General features: G+C 35.2%; 1 protein-coding gene across 1 annotated transcript in view; it reads left to right on the forward strand.

Moving 5' to 3' along the window:
• Positions 1–18,960, forward strand: part of LOC311082249 (antigen WC1.1-like) — a gene marked incomplete at its 5' end in the record, with an annotated part of 31,487 nt that continues 12,527 nt past the window's right edge. The window contains 7 exons of the mRNA XM_084112981.1: positions 1–282; positions 814–1,500; positions 16,000–16,114; positions 16,516–16,833; positions 17,539–17,853; positions 18,027–18,350; positions 18,427–18,744. Of these exons, the coding sequence (XP_083969107.1) occupies positions 1–282; positions 814–1,500; positions 16,000–16,114; positions 16,516–16,833; positions 17,539–17,853; positions 18,027–18,350; positions 18,427–18,744 (2,359 nt within the window). The remainder of the gene's footprint in view (positions 283–813; positions 1,501–15,999; positions 16,115–16,515; positions 16,834–17,538; positions 17,854–18,026; positions 18,351–18,426; positions 18,745–18,960) is intronic.

Raw genomic sequence — 18,960 nt, forward strand, 5'->3', positions numbered from 1 at the left:
ATGTGTGCACTTCCCAATGTTGACTTCCCATTTGGAAAAACCATGTTAATTGAGGCACAACGTGCCGATCAAACTCTGTGTCACTGTGTTGCAGCTGTTGTTGAGCCGAGCGTTTTGCCAGAGTGTCCAGTGGGTTACTTCTTTGAAGACGGAGTTCTCATGCGTAAGTGGTCTCCAGGTCATGTTAAGGATGACTGGGGCACTGTTGTTCAAGTTGTCATTCCAAAACCCTACCGAGAACAAGTGTTGAGTGTGGCACATGACCATGAACTTTCTGGTCATGTAGGAGTTCGAAAAATGTATGATAATCTGTTGAAACATTTCTTTTGGCCTTCCATGAAATCAGACGTTTCTAAATTCTGTAAATCTTGTCATGCGTGTCAGTTATCCGGTAAACCCAATCAAGTCATTCCTCCAGCCCCATTGAGGCCAATACCTGTGCTTGGTGAACCATTCAAACGTATTTTGATTGATTGCGTTGGGCCGTTACCCAAAACAAAATCTGGAAATTCCTACTTGTTGACATTAATGTGTACGTCGACCAGGTATCCTGAAGCGATACCACTACGCTCTCTTAAAGCTCATGGAGTTGTCAAAGCAATCGTTAAATTCTGCACCACTTTTGGAGTACCGAAATACATTCAGTCCGATCAAGGAACCAATTTTATGTCTAAAGTGTTCACCAAAGTAATAAAAAAATTAAACATCAAACATCAGGTATCTAGCGCCTATCATCCTCAGTCACAGGGGGCAATCGAAAGATTTCATCAAACTCTCAAGTCCATGCTCCGAACTTTCTGCGTTGATCAACAGAAAGAATGGGATGAGGAAATCCCATTATTGTTGTTTGCGATTCGTACCACGACTCAAGCTTCTCTCGGATTCAGTCCTGCTGAATTGATCTTTGGCCACTCCGTGCGTGGACCCTTGAAAATTTTGCAGGAGCAGATCCTTTCCTCCGATCGTCCGTCTCCCACAACGAACGTCCTAGATTACATAAGCTCGTTTCGTGAGCGACTTCATAAAGTGTGGAAGCTGGCAAAACGCTCTCTTGATTCTGCCCAAGACCAAATGAAAACTCGTTACGATCAAAAAGCTGTACAGCGCTCATTCCAAATTGGAGAGAAAGTTCTCGTTTTACTTCCTGTGCCTGGTTCGGCACTTAAGGCTAAATTTACTGGGCCCTATGATATTAAAGAGAAACTGAGTGTCACTGATTATGTTGTTGACACCCCAAATCGTAAGAAAAAGTCACGCGTCTGTCATATCAATATGCTGAAGGCATATGTGACTCGCTCTAACACTGAGACTAAGATCCCTGTTGTCACTGTCGCTCCAGTAAATGTATCACCCTCAGAATATTCACCAGAAATTGATGGTTTGAAGATGAACAGTGCTGCGTTCTCAACCGCTCGGTTGCCCAATTCAGAAACTCTGTTAAACTTTGCAACAAAATTGTCACACTTGTCTTTATTTGCCCAGGCTGACATTCTAAATTTGGTAAAGAGGTATCCGACTTTGTTCAGTGACTCACCTACGACTACACACGTGCTAAAACACGACATTGATGTTGGTTCACATGCGCCTATTAAACAAAGTGCTTATCGAGTAAATCCACTTAAGAAAGAACTGATGAAGCAAGAAACTCAGTATTTACTTAAACACAACTTGGCAGCCCCTAGTTCTAGTCCATGGTGTTCACCATGTCTTCTCGTCCCCAAGCCCGACGGTACTTCAAGGTTCTGTACAGATTACAGAAAAGTTAATGCGTTAACTAAGGCTGACTCCTTTCCACTTCCACCAAGGGAGAATAAAAATATAAATAAATAAATAACAACATCAACAACAATAATAATGATAATAATGTATTATTCATTTTAAAATAAAACAAAATGTAAAATAATATTAATATTAAAATTACATTAAACAATTATTACATTATTAAATCTGTTGACTTTTTACATTTATTAAATCTATAGTTTTACCAATTTTAAATTTGGTTTATTTAATTAATTATTTAATAATAATAATTATTATTTATGACATTTATTATTTTATAATGAATGATCAATTATTGTTGTTCATTTATTAAATGAATTATTTCCATCATTATTTAATACGTTTTGTTATTATTATTAATAATAAATAATGAGTTAAGTAAAAAATTGATTTAGTAGATTTGTCAATTTAAATAAAATTTATTTAAATATTATTTATAATATTTAGATATTATCATTGTAATTATTACTACTGCAACTACAACTACTTATGAACAAATAAACTATTATTATTATTAAATAGAGAATTTGTCTTTTTGAGTCTTATATAGCTGCATTTGTACTTTAGTAACCTAAAAAACTAGCTGAAGCTGTGTTTTTTCATACTTTTTGAAGCATTTGGATCATGATAAATCTTTTTTTTTTTCATTGCGAATGTGTTGTGAATTCATTTCATATGATATTCTCTGAGGATCAAATAATGTATGTGTACTGTTTTACGGTGTGTACTTTACTCTTAACACCTTTTACCTATTTATTATTTTTTATTATATTTTTATTATTCTCAGGTAAGATAAAGAAAGTCAAATCTGACCTAAACCATAAGCATTCAAAAGGTACTTACAATTTGGTCAGAAGACTCCTCTGTGGTATGTTCTCATTAAAAGTCTTCCAGCATCATAAATCTATAATGAGAGTTATGAGTTATAATGAGTTACAAATAATGAGAATTACATTACACTGAAAAAAGTTCTCCGACAATGTATAATTGAAAAGAGGTATTTTTTAAAGTTCTTTCATAAAAACAAGAAAGAGAGGTTTAGCATTTAGATTTATGAATGTGGAATTTAGCGAGTAACAAGATCAGATTAATTACATGTAATTGGCATTTTTTTAGATTGATCATAATCAACAAAGTTAATAAGTAGTAATCTACGTTAGTGAGAAGCATTCACATTCTCCGTTATTAACGGATCAAACAGCGGTGACTTGGAAACCAGGAACATTGTGCTTTCAAGTAACGTTACGTTGGTTTTATCAATTTCTATATTTTTGAAAAACATTTAAATTATTATCTATCAGTGCTGTTATACAACATTGAGTTTTATTTTTACTCAAGACAATTTAATATGACAATGTCACCTAAAAGTCTTTAACTGAACCATCATAACATAACTTCATCTTAACATTATCATAGAAGTTAAAGTCTGCACAGAATGAAATTCCACCCTACTATCTAAATGCATGTTATGCATCTTTTTGTGAACAATTCACCAGAGCATATGTTTTTGTTTTTTGTTTTTGTTTTGTTTTTTCACCTCCTAAAGAATCAGGGTCGCAAGTTGTGTAAGTTACTTTTTTATACGAGCTCAGACATGGAGTCACAAAACAATAACAAGTTAAGTGACTCAACCTTTTATTTCATGCACATACAATATTGAATATATATTCATACACTGAAGTAGTAAAGAAAATGAAAAACATGGCATTGCATACAAACAATAAAATAATAATACTAGTGCCACGCATAATCTTCACGCATTTTATTTTTCACTAATACCAATACATTTTTTTTTCTTTTTTTTGGTGTAGTAAAATGGCAAGTCTATGGCAGTCAAAAGCAGAAAACCACATTCTATGTACATAATCTTCGTAAGGTTCCATAGCGTAGAGTTTGACTGTGTGTGTGACCCCTTGTCAAACACAAATCTTCCTACACGATCCTCAGACATCAGAAAGTCCTGTTTCACAAAATCTTCATCTTCATGTAGAAACTTCGTCAAACTAATTTTCTGGAGTGGATAGTGAAGGTCTTCATCTGTTTAAGCTTGTTAACTGTTCATCTGTTGCTGTTCTTATCGGTGTTACACACATCACTCTAGAGTGGAGTTTTTGGAGTAGCATTGTAACACTACATTTTTACTTACTATCCTAAATCTTATTTAAATACCAAATTCAGGAGGCTGGGCTGTAGGTGAGAAACATCCAGGGTTGTAATGCTCTAAGGATGTGACACCTTCAGTAGTCATAAAACATCACACTTAGTGAGATTAACCAGTTTTTTCTTCAAACAAAAGTGATTACAGTAATTTGCTGGTAAACTGTTGTACTCTGATGCACTGTATTTTGTTTTACAAATAGATTGTGAAGGTCTCTGATAGAAAGATGTCTTCATACCTTTGTTTTACGGTGTTTTTAAAAACACTACATAGATGTTTTATTAGATTAAATATTTAAGAGTTCCTTGTGCTGCATTCTATATCCACATACCACCCCAAAATTCATGGGAGCATTGTCTTATTTGAACAAAGAGAAGCCGAGAACATCTAGAGATCACTAAAATTACAGCAGATTAGAGGAAACGGTTGTTTTTCAAAGTGTAAGGAAGACAGACACACTCACACACACACACACACACACACACGGTTAACAGTTTCTAAAACAGTTTGTTTCAGGAAAAGTGCACGCAAAACCAAAGTACCATAAAAATAATAATAATAAAAAAATGTCTCCAAACTGTTACATGCTACAATTAAACTTTGAAGCAATGGAACTTTGGAAGAATGAAACGCACCACAGTGAAAACGTTGTGCCTTGTGTGAACTTTGATGAGGCCAAGAACACTAGCACTGTTAAACATGCGTGACAATAACTGTTCCAATTCAACTCTGATGTGACTGAGCTTGTTTCACATATAACTGTAAATTATCACAGTAATAAACAGTTCACTTGCATTTGCTAGCTAACTATTGAAATTTACGATATACTAAAACATTTTGGTACTCTGCTGATGTGAACAAAAACTGCATGTTTTCATAAAAAGAAAAAAGGAGAACAAAATATTAAGACATAAAACACACCGTCTGTTTTCTGGATCAAACCTAAAAGACATAGGCCTACGTCCAAAACACAGGTGTCAAAGTATTGGCATGGACAGAAACATTGCACCTTTCACTTAAAATTACTACTTATCAACTGTAGTTCATTTACTTAACAGTTGTTTAGAGACAAACACAAAAGAACTGTGTATCTATGACTGTGCGGTGAAATGCAGAGTTTTAAGTGTAATAGTTCGAAAAGTTTGAAGTGTAATGGTTGAATAGGTAACAGAAAAACGGCATAACTCACTTTTCATGTTGGTTCATTGTGTCTTGCGATCCCACAGCGTAGATAGACCAGAGAGTAAGGTTGTTCCGATTCCGATACTAGTATCGGAAATGCCGCCGATACCAATACAAATTCTGGCATCGGTATCGGCGAGTACATCTACCCATGTACCGATCCGATACCATTTTATTAAACAATACCTAGTTATGCACGCTAGCTTTGCTTTACGCTGCAAATCGGAGATCATTCTTCTTCGCTGCTCTAAACAGTGGTTGCTTGTGGCAACACAGGAAGTTGTGCTGTTGCCACAAGCAATCACTGTTTAGAGCAGCGAAGAAGAAATGAAAACGCAAATTTTCTAATGCAGGCGCGCGGCAAGCGCATAATGTAAGAGACGCTGGCGCCCAACATCAAATGGCAAACGTAATAAAAACGGAACAAAACTGCGCTACTTGTTATTTTGTGCTTCACGGACCATTAAACAGTTTGGACCAATGCAGCGCGAGCCGATCTTGATCAAGCTAACTGTTACACTGTTGCTACACAGCGCTAAGAGATCCAGTGAAGAAAGCATTTGAATTCGCCACTGAAGTAATAACATCGCTGCGAGATCTACGTTAGTGAGAAGCATTCACATTCTCCGTTATTAACGGATCAAACAGCGGTGACTTGGAAACCAGGAACATTGTGCTTTCAAGTAACGTTACGTTGGTTTTATCTTGACATTATGAATAAAATTGCTGCCCTCAAATGTTAATCTGAAATAAAATAAACCTTTGTTTATAACTTAACTACTACAATATTACATTTCATTTTTTTTTATAAGCAGCTGTTTTTGTTTTATATGTCAATTATAGCTCCATCATTGCTCAAAGTAAAAAATGATCATACTTTATGATGTTAATAAAAAAAAAAAAAAATGTAAATCAAGGAAATTTCTCTGGCATTTCTTTCTTTTTGCTGTATTGAAAACGTACCGAACTGTGACACCAGTTTATGGTATCGAACCGAACCATGAATTTTGTGGACCGTTACACCCCTATTATTCATATATCATTTTTTAGATTCCTAGATTTATTTGTTGCACTTTTTTATACAGGTATATTGTAAAACTAAAATACCTTTTATAAAATAATTCTATCAATTCATACAGGGCTAGTATGAATTGCAGCTGTATACACTGTATCGGATTAGTACTTGGTATCAGCCGATACCCTGAGTCCAGGTATCGGAATCGGTATCGGGAAGGAAAAAAGGGTATCGGAACATCTCTACCAGAAAGATGTCCTAAAATAAATTTCATTTGTTTAGTCTCAAGCAGTGTCATGTAGAATTACTGACATTTAATTCTCAAAATGCGGTATTTGTTCATGTTTTCATTATTCCTATGAACATGTTTGACCACGCTCAGAGAGTAGTCTTTACAAACTGTACAAAACAAAGAAACTAAATGTAAAGCGGGTCATCGATTAGTGGAAAAATATCATTTTCCATACTGTATCGACATAAACTTTCACAATAGACCAGGAGAGAGGATTTCTGTATTCTTTATGGCTAATTGTCTCTTTTCCTATATGCCTTACACTCTTTCGTAATAAATTGACCTCTCGAATTTACTTTTGTGTACACATAAATCCTGTATAACGAATATGTTTGAATTTTATTCATAGTCTTTATAAGGATATGTAACTTTATAGTTCTTAATGAGTTTGCATTACAACAGTGTGGCATAGTTCCTCTAACAAATCTGACAGAAGAGCAAAAAATGTACAAAGATTTTAAGCACATATATAGTACCTTTATTTGAGTCAAAGAAGATGGTGATAACAATTGAAAACAAACTATAATCTTTAATGTTAAGCGGGACGTTGAAATAAACAATTCTGTGGACGTTAAATAACTTAATATAATATTAAGTATAATGTAATATATGAAATACTGGTTTGTCAAAAAGAGAAAGCTCAGTCATATATTTAAAACGCCTCTTAAATGAAAGGCCTGCGTTCATCACACACGTTTTCGCATGTGCGGAATAGCATGAACTTACATCGGTTTGTCTTCGCCTAAAACAAAACAGGCCAACAAACAAAGAAATGTGAACAGTGTCATCTCAACAAGATGACTAATCTAGTGTTGTAATAAAAAGTCATTTGCAAAACCATACTTACAAACGTGTAACAAACTTACAAATTGCTCATCATTTGAGTTTTCTATTTTCTGTATGCATCATAAACAATTTTTGTATGGCCTAACTTATTTTCTTAGTGATTTGGGGTCTTAATTTTACATGGTGATTTCTGCACACGTCATTTTTTAATTTTATCTGCAGGTTTTACCGGAGTGTGGCACTTTGTTTACCAGCCTCAAACATTAATGAATGTGCAGCTCTCAGTGCAATAGTCAGATGTGATTCGAATCAGTTGTAACAGATTAAGTGTAAAACAGAATAACTTACTTTTCGTGCTGATGCTTCATGTGATCCCACATCATAGATAGCTGTAAAGTTGCACTAAAAAATATCAACTTAGTCAAACACTCTCAAGCAGAAAGACTATCACTCAAATTCTTAATTTGCTTTTATTCCTATAAACACCGAATGTTGACAGTTCTCAAAGGAGAGTCCAACAAACAAAATAGTGCTATCTGAATAAGATGGACACTAGTGGAGTGATAAAACAACTATTCACACACACACACACACACACACATACACAAATATCTAACTATATATTGTGTCGCTTTGATAGAACCTTGATATCACCCGTTTTTGGGGGTCAAAGAAGATGGTAATAGTCGAAACATCCTAAGCTCATCTCTTTAATTTTGTGCTGGATGTTGAAGGGCTAGTGACTTCCATGATATTTTCTAGCATGAAGCTTTGTCTGGATCACTCAACAAAGTTTTGTGTTCTGACCACACGAAGATTACACTAAGATTAGATTTATTATTGATTGAGTATTGCATGTTTGCACTGTACCCGAAACTTAGGCGTCAACATGTATCCCTTGTGGTTGTTACACACACACAGGTATAATTTGAAATGTAGGTTTGTCAAAAGAAAAAAGGTACATGCATACATTTAAAAAGTTTTCTAAGTGAAAATTGTGTTTTACTCATGTGAGGAAACTGCTCGGCTACAGTACTAATAAAAGATGCTGGTCATCAGTCTGTTTTAAAGAATAAAATAAAGTAAAAGTTTTATTTAAAGGAAATAGACAACTTTTCTTGCTTTTTGTATGGCAAACAAATGTATAAAATGTTTGAATGTTTAAAATCCCTGTGTGTCTTATTTTACTCAAAATTTTGTAGTAAAATATGTAAATTTGTTGTTTTGCAACACACACACACACACACACTATGGGTTGGGTTAAAAACTAAAACATTTTCTTTAAAAAATACTAAAATAACAAAAGTAACGACCAAATTTATATACACTAAAAAGATGTTTTTGTGTGTGAGCCCAGAGAATCACCAGAAAGCTTTTGATGAAGTGTCATTCTTTAAACATCTAGGCTAGCCTAAGCAACTGTCCTAAACCCATTAACAAACCCATTTAGGATGCACTCTTCCCCCGCCAGTTCCACTCGCAAACACCTTCACTGTGAGTTAGATAAATGTTTGATTCTTTGTCTTTTTACCACTGATCCTATTGGCGTCTGGGAAACAGATACAGATGTTCCAGAAAAAACGACACCTTTACTTGTTGAGAAGAATATAGCACGGGGTGTGTGGGTAATTAGGACTCTTTGGCTTGATGAACGTGTCTGAGTCTTTGTCTTAGGCATTAACATAAAACCTAAAGTTCAGGTACTACTGATCCTACTGAGGTGTGCACACACACACACACACACCACACACACAGTTGTTCTTAAAAGAACATTTACCACTCTACAGATAAGGCGTTGTCGGGAAAATTCGTTTTGTGTACCTGACAAAATAAAATAAAATTCTGTATCAAAATTTATAAGGAAAGACCAGTACTTTGTTTAGGCTTGGTTTGTAGGGAATTACAAACCTGCGCACATATATTCAAACGCACATAACTATAGAACCAATTCTTAATGCGCATATGAGCACCATCAGCGTTTATCACAGGTTCGCATTTAAAGTCTGTGTAGAACGGTGTCGTCTAATTTAATAACAAATGATCGTTGCAACGGAAGCGTATCAATCAAAACTAACTTTAGCTGGAAAAAAACTTTATTAAAGAACCGCTATAAAGCCAAAACAATCTGTTACCTTAAATTATACGCTGGTGCACCCGCTTCGGATGTTATCACCCGATTGAATGGACATTATCAGTGGTTATCGGCCCATTCGTATGGGCTAGTAGGGCCCTACTGTGCCTCCTAGCAGGTGCAGTAGGTTGTTATCATCTATTCACATCGCTGATCAGCATCATACAGGAAGACTCTCGATCCAGTCCCCTAGGAATACAGTCCGCCGCCAGACCTCAAACCTCCCGCGACTTTCAGGTAAAATGACAGAAAATTAAGACATTTTCAACTGTTCCTATTTAGTTTATGAGCTAAAAAAAAAACATTTTTAAAAAACTGTTATATTAAAGAGTTTAAACGAAATACCAGATATTGTTTTTATTGATTTTTTTTTTTTCATTTGCATTTACTGTATTTACCGGTCAAGCTAGCATTACAGTTTACTACAAAAACGTTGTTTTTTTTTTAATCGAAACAAAACTGTTAGTATTACTAACAATTTAGCTTCCACCATGGCTAACTAATGAGTTAAAAAAAGTTAGCAGATGAGGGAAAAAACGATTTATTACACCGAGTTTCCTGTAAATTACACCTTTTAGCCTTAAAGGCGTTCTGTGTAATGACTACACTGTACATATATTTTGTATCTGCTTCATACAAACTCTTCATTCAGGCTATATCATGCTCGTATACCTACTGTATATAGTGATAGTGATATCAGGTTTGTGCTAGCTCTATTTTGATTTATGTAAGCTAGCAACAACAGGCTAACAAAAATGCATTACTTGAATTAACCTTGAACTTGAAACATAAAACCTATACACCGGTCTTTCTATCTGTCTGCTTTCCTGCTTATGTTTCTCTGTACTTGACTTTGTCCATCTCATTTTACAACTTTTGATTCCCAGATTAGGAAAAACTGTTCCAAGATTGCAGTGGTAAGTTTGTTTATAAGTTGTCCATATTGCATTATTGTAAATAAGGTTTTAACCAAGCTGCATGGATTTAGTGGGCTGATTGTGAAATATATGTAAAGGCAAGTTTATATCCATTTATATTCCAGGTTGAAGATGGCTCAGAGAACTACTAGCCCATACGAATGGGCCGATAACCACTGATAATGTCCATTCAATCGGGTGATAACATCCGAAGCGGGTGGCTTATCTCTGTAAAGCTGCTTTGAAACAATCTGCATTGTTAAAAGTGCTATATAAATGAAATGACTTGACTTAAAAGAACATCCCCAGACATGTTATTTTAATGAATATAGCCAGTGTGGTGTAGGGGTAATGGTATTCCTGAATGTCTTGACTCAAATACTTTGACTATAGTTAACATATAGGCTACCCTATTGATCAAACAACAACGATTTTGACACTCAGGGTGTCAACATTACGCAATACCTGCTTGGGTGAACTTCACCCCCAACAATCAAAGGAAAATACAATCAGCAACAGTTTCCCCCATACAGACGTTCCCCCTGTAAAAACATTTGACACCCACTGACCAGTCAGTTTGAGTGACGCATGGATTCCCTGTCAATCACTAGTGACAAGGGTCATAAATCAACCAAAAGTGACACAAAGTATATGTTAATACTACTTATGTAAATATATGTAAATATATTTCACACTTACTGTAACATCATATATTTTTGTTATTTCAGAATATATTTCAAAATGATAAATATAAGTGACCAACAATGCAAATATATTTCAATGTATTTAGAATATATGCCACATATATTTTCGACACTTTACGTAAAATATATTTCAATATTTTTTTTCTTCTGTATGGGTGGAGGTGGAAAGTGTTTGGTCACCACCCACATGAATGTCTCTTTTGGAAGCCATGCGTGCCGGATGTGAGGACACGACTGCCAGGGATGGATAAGGCACTCCAGAAGGTTCTTCCCCAGGTGCATGGCAGAGAGAACATTAGATGTGATGTTGATGAAAACCTGTGGCCTGATGCTAGAGAGAGGCAGGATTAGCCCCTCAATTATTTGTTCGAATTACAGTATGTACTTTTAGTTTCTACCTTTTTTTTCTCATTACTGTAATTCCGTAAATTACTATAGACTATTGAAGCAAACTGCTAATTTTCATTTACCTTAAAAGAATTGTTATGTTCTAAAAATTTAAATAAATCATGTGAAAGAATGTCACTCTTTTCTTTGAAGAAAATATTACTTTGTATGAAGTCACTGAAATTGTTCAAACTGTAAAGATAAAAAGTTTGTATTTTCTGTATTGGTGTTTGATGCTAGTGTTTTTACTCTCAGTGTGTTGTGAGTGACAGTGTGTGTTATCTCAGTGAGGGTTGTGCATAGTGTTTGGCTGCACTGAGCCTGTTTTGAGCCATGTGTTAAGAGTTGTGTTGCTTGGAGTGAGTTTTGCAGGTGATGTGAACTGTTTAGCTCAGGTGACTGTTGGTAGTGCAGACTGTAGTTAGAGTTTTGCACATGTAGCTCCAGTTGTGCTCACTGTCGTTTAGCAATCGAAAAAAACTGTAAGAAGATGTTTATCAACGCTACAGGCCTGTGCTTCAAGTGCAATAAAAATACATTAATGCATTGTTTTTGGTACTGTGACAAAATGTTGTCATACTGGAAGAAAGTACATAGTGTAATAGAAGATCTTCTTAGACTACACTTCGATACCCCAGCTTTGTATTAATTGAATCTTAATGTGAACACTCTGTTTAAAAAAGATGAAATACAGCTATTTGTTGTCCTGGTATAGTCAGCTAAAAAATGCATTTAGTTACTTTGGTCTGCATCACAGCTCCATCCCTTAAAATGTGGACATCATAGATCGCTACATGGTTAAAAGCTCACCTATGACAAACATCAAAAATCTAAAATTCTGGTTGATATGATCTCCCCTTTGGGAATATATAAAGAAACTCCCTCAACATGCATATCAGACCGCTTTTAATCTCTGCTAATTTCCTTTGATTTTTCCTATTTAAAGGATGTTCTAAATTAATGACATTGTTTATCTGTGGTTGTTGTTTTATTATTATTATTTTTAGGTTTTGTACACCCTGTAACATGAAGAGAACTTTCCTGTTAATGTAAGTTTTCTACTGTGGACAAACAATAAAAATAAAATAAAACACCACATAGACACATAAACAACAATAAAAGCTTGATTTTCACATGACTTTAAAAAACAGGATGAGTCCAAATTATTGTAGGTATTTTATGAGATCAATGAATAAGTCTACATACCTTATTATCAGAGTTGTTTAGATTTTGAGAATGAACATAGCTTTTCTTCTATGAATGGTTAAATTTACAACAGCATAAAAATGTGATCTGAGTTTCACAAACCAAAAACGCAGACAGACTGAATGAAAATGTAAATCCACTCTCTGTCAGAAGGTGCTGCTTATGGAACAGAAGAAATATAATATTGGTTTTCCCGGTAACCAAAGCAGAGCTGAGCTTATAAACAATAGGCTACTGGTTACACGGAGGGAAAATGAAAAGAAAATGGCCTTTTCTCGAGGCAGTCAGTTTCCTTCAGAGATACATTCATAGAATTCATTCATATAATTTCCCTCAGCACTTGTAAATTGTAAAATTTCTCACTTCATTCTGCAATTTTTTTTTTTTAAACGAAACGAAACCTATACGCTGCTGTGTCTGTCTGAGACTGTTGCTTAATACTGGACAGTATTTAATGTGAGTTTTAATGATGATTACAATATTAGAATGTAATTAACAATTACCATAAAAAAACATCAAACGAAAGTGAGCTTGGCGATCCCTGTAAACCTTTAAACCTGTATGTGTGGCGATCATTGTTTAGATAAAAATGAAAGGCTAAATTAAATCTGTTCATCATATAAAGCAATCCTCTCTTTAAAAGACTTTCTCAAATCATATGGATTAATTTTATGATTCCTTCTTAACATTTTTGGATCTTTTAAATTTTGTTTAATTGGACTTTCAATAGAGGGACAAAAACATTGCAAAGATAATTTCACTAAAAATATCTTAATTTGTGTTTCAAAGATGAAATGTCTATAGAACGACAATGACCTGAGGGTTAGATTATGATGACAGAATTTTCTGTGAAATTGTCTTTTTGTTGTGAATGGTGTCCTGAAGCTGCTGTGTGTGATTTAGATCATGTTCCTCTCAGACTTGATACATTTTGTCTGTTTTGTGAACATGTTTATGGTTCTGCCGTCCCTCCATAACAGGAAGTGTCCTTTCTGAAGAACTGCATTCTGGGTATGAAGATGCTGATAAGTTTCTGTCAGGTTAGAGGACTGAAATATAATGTATGTATCTGCTTATTATTTTTGCATACATTATATTCCATATATTATTTATTCATTTATACTTATCAGAATCACGCCTGATTATTATAATGATTATTATAGCACATCGTGCTATAGTTTTATTTCTATAATTATTAACATTATTTGAAAATGCATGTGTATTTTATGTGATTTCATTAAATATGTTTAATTTTCAACATCCATCCAAAACATGCATGCATTTTATTTTGTAATATTTTGTTGCAGATGACATATCAGAAACCTATGGTGATGTCGTCATCATACGACAGTTCTCCAATAATAAAGCAGGTGAGCGTTTAAAATAAAAATGTTTTGAATGTAGCCTGATAAAATATTTTTCTTTTCAAATTAGTGTTATATAAAATAACTTTAGCAATTAATCATTATTACCTTATAACTGATATATTATATATAATACTTTAAAGCGCAGTGTGAGTTTTGTTTATGAAAATAATGATTGACACATTTGTATCAGAGGGAGTAATAATGTGAATGAAGATGTGAGAGACCTGTTTGGTAAGTTATTGTGTCCTGCTTTATCTCTCACTGAATAAGTCCTGTTTAATTTTCATAACTAAATATTCTAATAAATTTAAAACATTGAAGAGCTCAATGTGTTACTTTATAAACATAAATTGATTAATACATTAATATTTATTGTTTTTTAACAGCAGACTATATTTGGGGAGTTTAATTGCTGTATATTATTAAGTTTTAGTTGCAATCCATCAATATTTTATGTTGCACTTAGTTTTGAAATGTACCAGATCAATTACATTTAGCTGATTTTCTACATTTAAACTGAAAGAGAATATGCTTTTCTTTCATGTTGTTTCTTTTTAACTTCATCTGTGTGCTTTTTTTTCTATTTGCCATATTCTTGTAATTCATTTGCTATATTATTTGTAATTCAAAGTGATATTATTGGACCGTTTTTCAGAGGCTTGTGAGAAATTATGTACTTTGCTCATTGGCAAAAAAGTAATGATTCAACAGGACTGTGACTGAACCTCTTACCAGTTCAGAACATCACTATTAAACAACAACCCAGTATTTAACAATTCACTGCACCTTCAACTTATTTAAGATCATATATAGATGAACATATAATTATAATTATAATTCAGGCATGTGATCAGCTAAGGACAAAAAGGAAACCTCCCATTTTCTCACTCATTCAATATAACTGCAATAACAACTACAATAATTATTTTTCACAATTTATTTTATTATTTTTTGAACTATAAATTCAACAAATAAATATATTACTATTGCAATAATACTTCTCGTAAAATAAAAACATGTTATTAATATTATTATTATATTATATAAAATAAATTGCAAATAATAATAATAAAATGTTAATTGTAATATTTTAAGTGCGGACCCCTATGGAAGTTTGCTGAGGCCCCCTATAGTGGGCCCTGACCCCCTGGTTAAGAACCACTGTTCCTGGGAAAGGTAAAACACTTCAAAACAAAGTTAATAAGGTTATATATATATATATAGAGAGAGAGAGAGAGAGAGAGAGAGAGAGAGAGAGAGAGAGCTTTATATGTTAATGATTATTATAAGAAAATACAAATACCACTAAAATTAATGTACAGTAAAATATGCTTTACGCAAAAAAAAAAAAAAAAAAGATTTGTACATTAGCTGTAAAAAAAAAAGAGAGTAATGATCAATTTCTGTAAAAAAATTCTGTCAATTTGTACACAAGGTCAAGACTCCAGTCTGCTCCTCTTTACAATAACAAGTTCTTTGTCTCCTTCTGGTGGATGAATCAAGCATTACAGCATTAACCATACATTACAGCTACAAATGCTTGACATGATGCCAAATTAATAACTTTGGAACAGAAACTAATGTTTATTTACAAATATTATCTGAATAGCCCTCTTGGTTGTTGTACACAAATCAGTCCATTTAATTTGATATATTATTAATTTTCCTATAATTTTATATATTATTAAATTCCACTAAATATTATGCACATTTCCTCCAAAAAATTATAACTTCTATATTTATAGCAAAACTATTTTTGTGTGTGAAAAAAAAAAGTAAGCGAGCAGTCAGTCATCAGTCAGTCTTGTATGTTGTGTGTGCAGATACAGGCTTTGATGCTGAATATAACCTGCAGTGTTTCTCTATCAATCTCCTGTAAGTTTAGAGTGACTTTCTCTCCACGCTGACATATGACTGACACAAGTCTGTCCTCAGTGAAGTGTTTCTTCACACTGGAGGAGGAGTCCCGCTCATCAGCGCTCACACTTTATTGATATATATGGAGAAAATAAAAATGCTGCTGTGTGATTTGTCAGTGATTGTGTTTGATGATTTCCTCTGTTGTGTCTAATAAGGTAACAGTGAGTGTCATTGGCAGCTGTGAGAGTCTCTCTCTCTTTAGGGGACTGACAGGAGCCAGTTTCTTCAGTGTGTTTGAGGGAGCAGAGGAGAAACAGAGTCAAACAAACAGTGTGACGAGCAGAAGAAGATGGAGGGATTTCTGACACTCGTTTTACTCTCCTCTATAGTCACTATAACCACATCTGGTAAGTGCAAAATTAGATGTAAAATTTAACATTTTTAAATAAGTGCTTTGTTTATGATGGCATATACCACTACAAACTGAATAGAAGACTTTGTAATATCTAGAAACTAAGATCTTGACACTAGATCATTCATTATCAATTACATTTTATAAATGATTTGAGCTTTTACAAGAAATCACTTTGTTATAAATTCATGCCCAGCTTTAGTTGTCCAGTTAGAAATACAGTATATATATATATATTTCTATTTCTATTTACCAACTTATTAAATCTTATGTTACTTGACTTTGCATGATTCAATCCCTTTCTCTCTTTCATGTACAGATTTTGAGACTGTGAGGTTAGTTGGTGGTAACAGTCCCTGTGCTGGAAGAGTGGAGGTTCTTCATAATGGTCAGTGGGGAACAGTGTGTCATAACAACTGGGGTATGCCTGATGCTAAAGTGGTGTGTAGAGAGATAGGATGTGGAAAGGCTCTAGAGGCTGTGCGTAATGCTCGCTTTGGACAAGGATCAGGACCAATCTGGATGGATTTTGTGGCCTGCAGTGGATCAGAGTCAACACTGAAGAACTGTAGATCATTAGGATGGGGTGTTCATTATAACTGTGGTCATCCTGAAGATGCTGGAGTCAGATGCTCAGGTGAGCGGCTCCATACATCACTCTGTTAATACATCACTGATCAGACTTTCATTGATAAACATCTTATAAGCAATTTAATGTAGTTTAATGTAATTGTTATCAGAGCAAATCATAAGCAGCTAGTTGATGAAAAGTATATCTTATTGTCTTAACAACTACATTTTATCTATTTATAAAATCTATTATCAATGAAGGAATATTGTTATATGTCCATATTATAATCATAGTGACAGATGGTCTTCTCTGTTGTGTAAATATTCAGAAACAATAAACTACGGAAGGTCAAGACTTGTGGACGGGTCTCACCTGTGTTCTGGGAGAGTGGAGATGCTTCTTGTAGGCGGCTGGGGTTCAGTGTGTGACGCTGCCTTTGACCAACAGGATGCAGAGGTTGTGTGTAGAGAGCTGGACTGTGGGGCTCCTGTACAGGTGCTGGGAGAAGATGCTTTTGGCAAAGGAAAGGGTCAGATTGGATCAAAAGAGATTCAGTGCAGAGGAGATGAAACACACATTCGACACTGTCCATCATCAACCTCACAGAATATAAACTGCACCCATGACAACGACGTGGGACTGATATGTTCTGGTAAAATGTCAATGCTCAGCCTTTCAATAGAGAAATCAAATTGTTTTCTAAAATTTTATTGTATGATTGGTTTCTTCTTGGTTTGATCAGTTTCAGTAAACTCTGTGTTCTTTGTCCAGGTTACTCTGACCTCAGACTGGTCAACGGTCCTGACGTCTGTTCTGGTCGAGTTGAACGTCAGTTCTTCAGTAAATGGGACACAGTGTCTGATGCATGCTGGGATATGAGAGCTGCCAGTGTCCTCTGTAGACAGCTGAATTGTGGGATTGCTGTGTCTGTTGTGGGATCAGACTGGTTTGGAGAGAGAAGTAGTAAAATCTGGGCTGATGTGTTTGACTGTGTCGGGAATGAAACAAAACTCTCAGAATGTTCCGTCACTTCATGGAGTCGAGCTGAATGTTCTCATGGACGAGATGTTGGAGTCGTCTGCTCTAGTGAGTTTATACTGACTTCATTGATTTCATACCCCTGAAAGACTTAATAGTAGGCCTATAAATGCAATATTTCAGTTTTCTTTATGTTCATTTATTTTTTTATAAAATGTATTAATGTAAACCATATTTTCAAACTTGCAATATTTAAATTAAACATCATATCTTCTCCTTAGATTCCTCTCTGGCTGTTCATGATGGTCTGGTGCGGTTGTCTGCAGAGAGACAGTGTGAGGGGGAGCTGGAAGTTTCCATCCATCAGGTCTGGAGGAGAGTTCTGCTGGACTCCTGGAGTCTCACTGAATCCTCTGTGGTCTGCAGACAGCTGGGCTGTGGCTCTGTGCTGAACTTCTCCGGCTCCTCTTCATCCAGTCCTGAACACAGTCATGAGTGTGTGACGGGCTTCCAGTGCTCTGGGAGTGAAGCTCATCTGGGGAACTGCAGCTCTCCACAAACTCTCAACTGCAGCTCCACACAACAGCTGTCAATCACCTGCCTTGGTGAGAACAACAACATCTGGGCAGATTCTTCAGTTGTTAGTGATCAATAATGTGTTTTTCTCTCTCTGAATATCAGGTCGCGGGTCCATCAGGCTGGTGGGTTCTGGGGGAGACTGTGCAGGGAGGCTGGAGGTTTTTCACAGCGGCTCATGGGGGACAGTGTGTGATGACTCCTGGGATATTAAAGATGCCCATGTGGTGTGCAGACAGCTGCAGTGTGGAGTGGCCCTCAGTAACCAGCAGGTACCAGCCTGGTTTGGTCCTGGTTCTGGACCCATATGGCTGGATGAGGTGGAGTGTGAGGGGAATGAGACGTCCCTGTGGAACTGCTCTTCTCCAGGCTGGGGGAAACATGACTGTCAACACAAGGAGGATGTAGGAGTCGTGTGCTCAGGTATTTTTTTATTGACCAAGCAGAATCAAGTAGTAAATAAGTTTCATAGTATATTATAAAAATATATAATTAAGTATCTTTTTCAGATGCTAACAGTGCTAGCAGTGTGCATTAGCCTTGTATTAACCAGTAATTTTGGTGATATTTTAGTGTAACAGTGTTGTCTCTGCGTTGTGTTGTGTTGAAATCAGATGGACACCAAATCGCACTTTAAGA

The sequence above is a fragment of the Abramis brama genome, assembly GCF_963993115.1.
Source record: "Abramis brama genome assembly, chromosome: 4".
In the NCBI taxonomy this organism is placed as follows: domain Eukaryota; kingdom Metazoa; phylum Chordata; class Actinopteri; order Cypriniformes; family Leuciscidae; genus Abramis; species Abramis brama.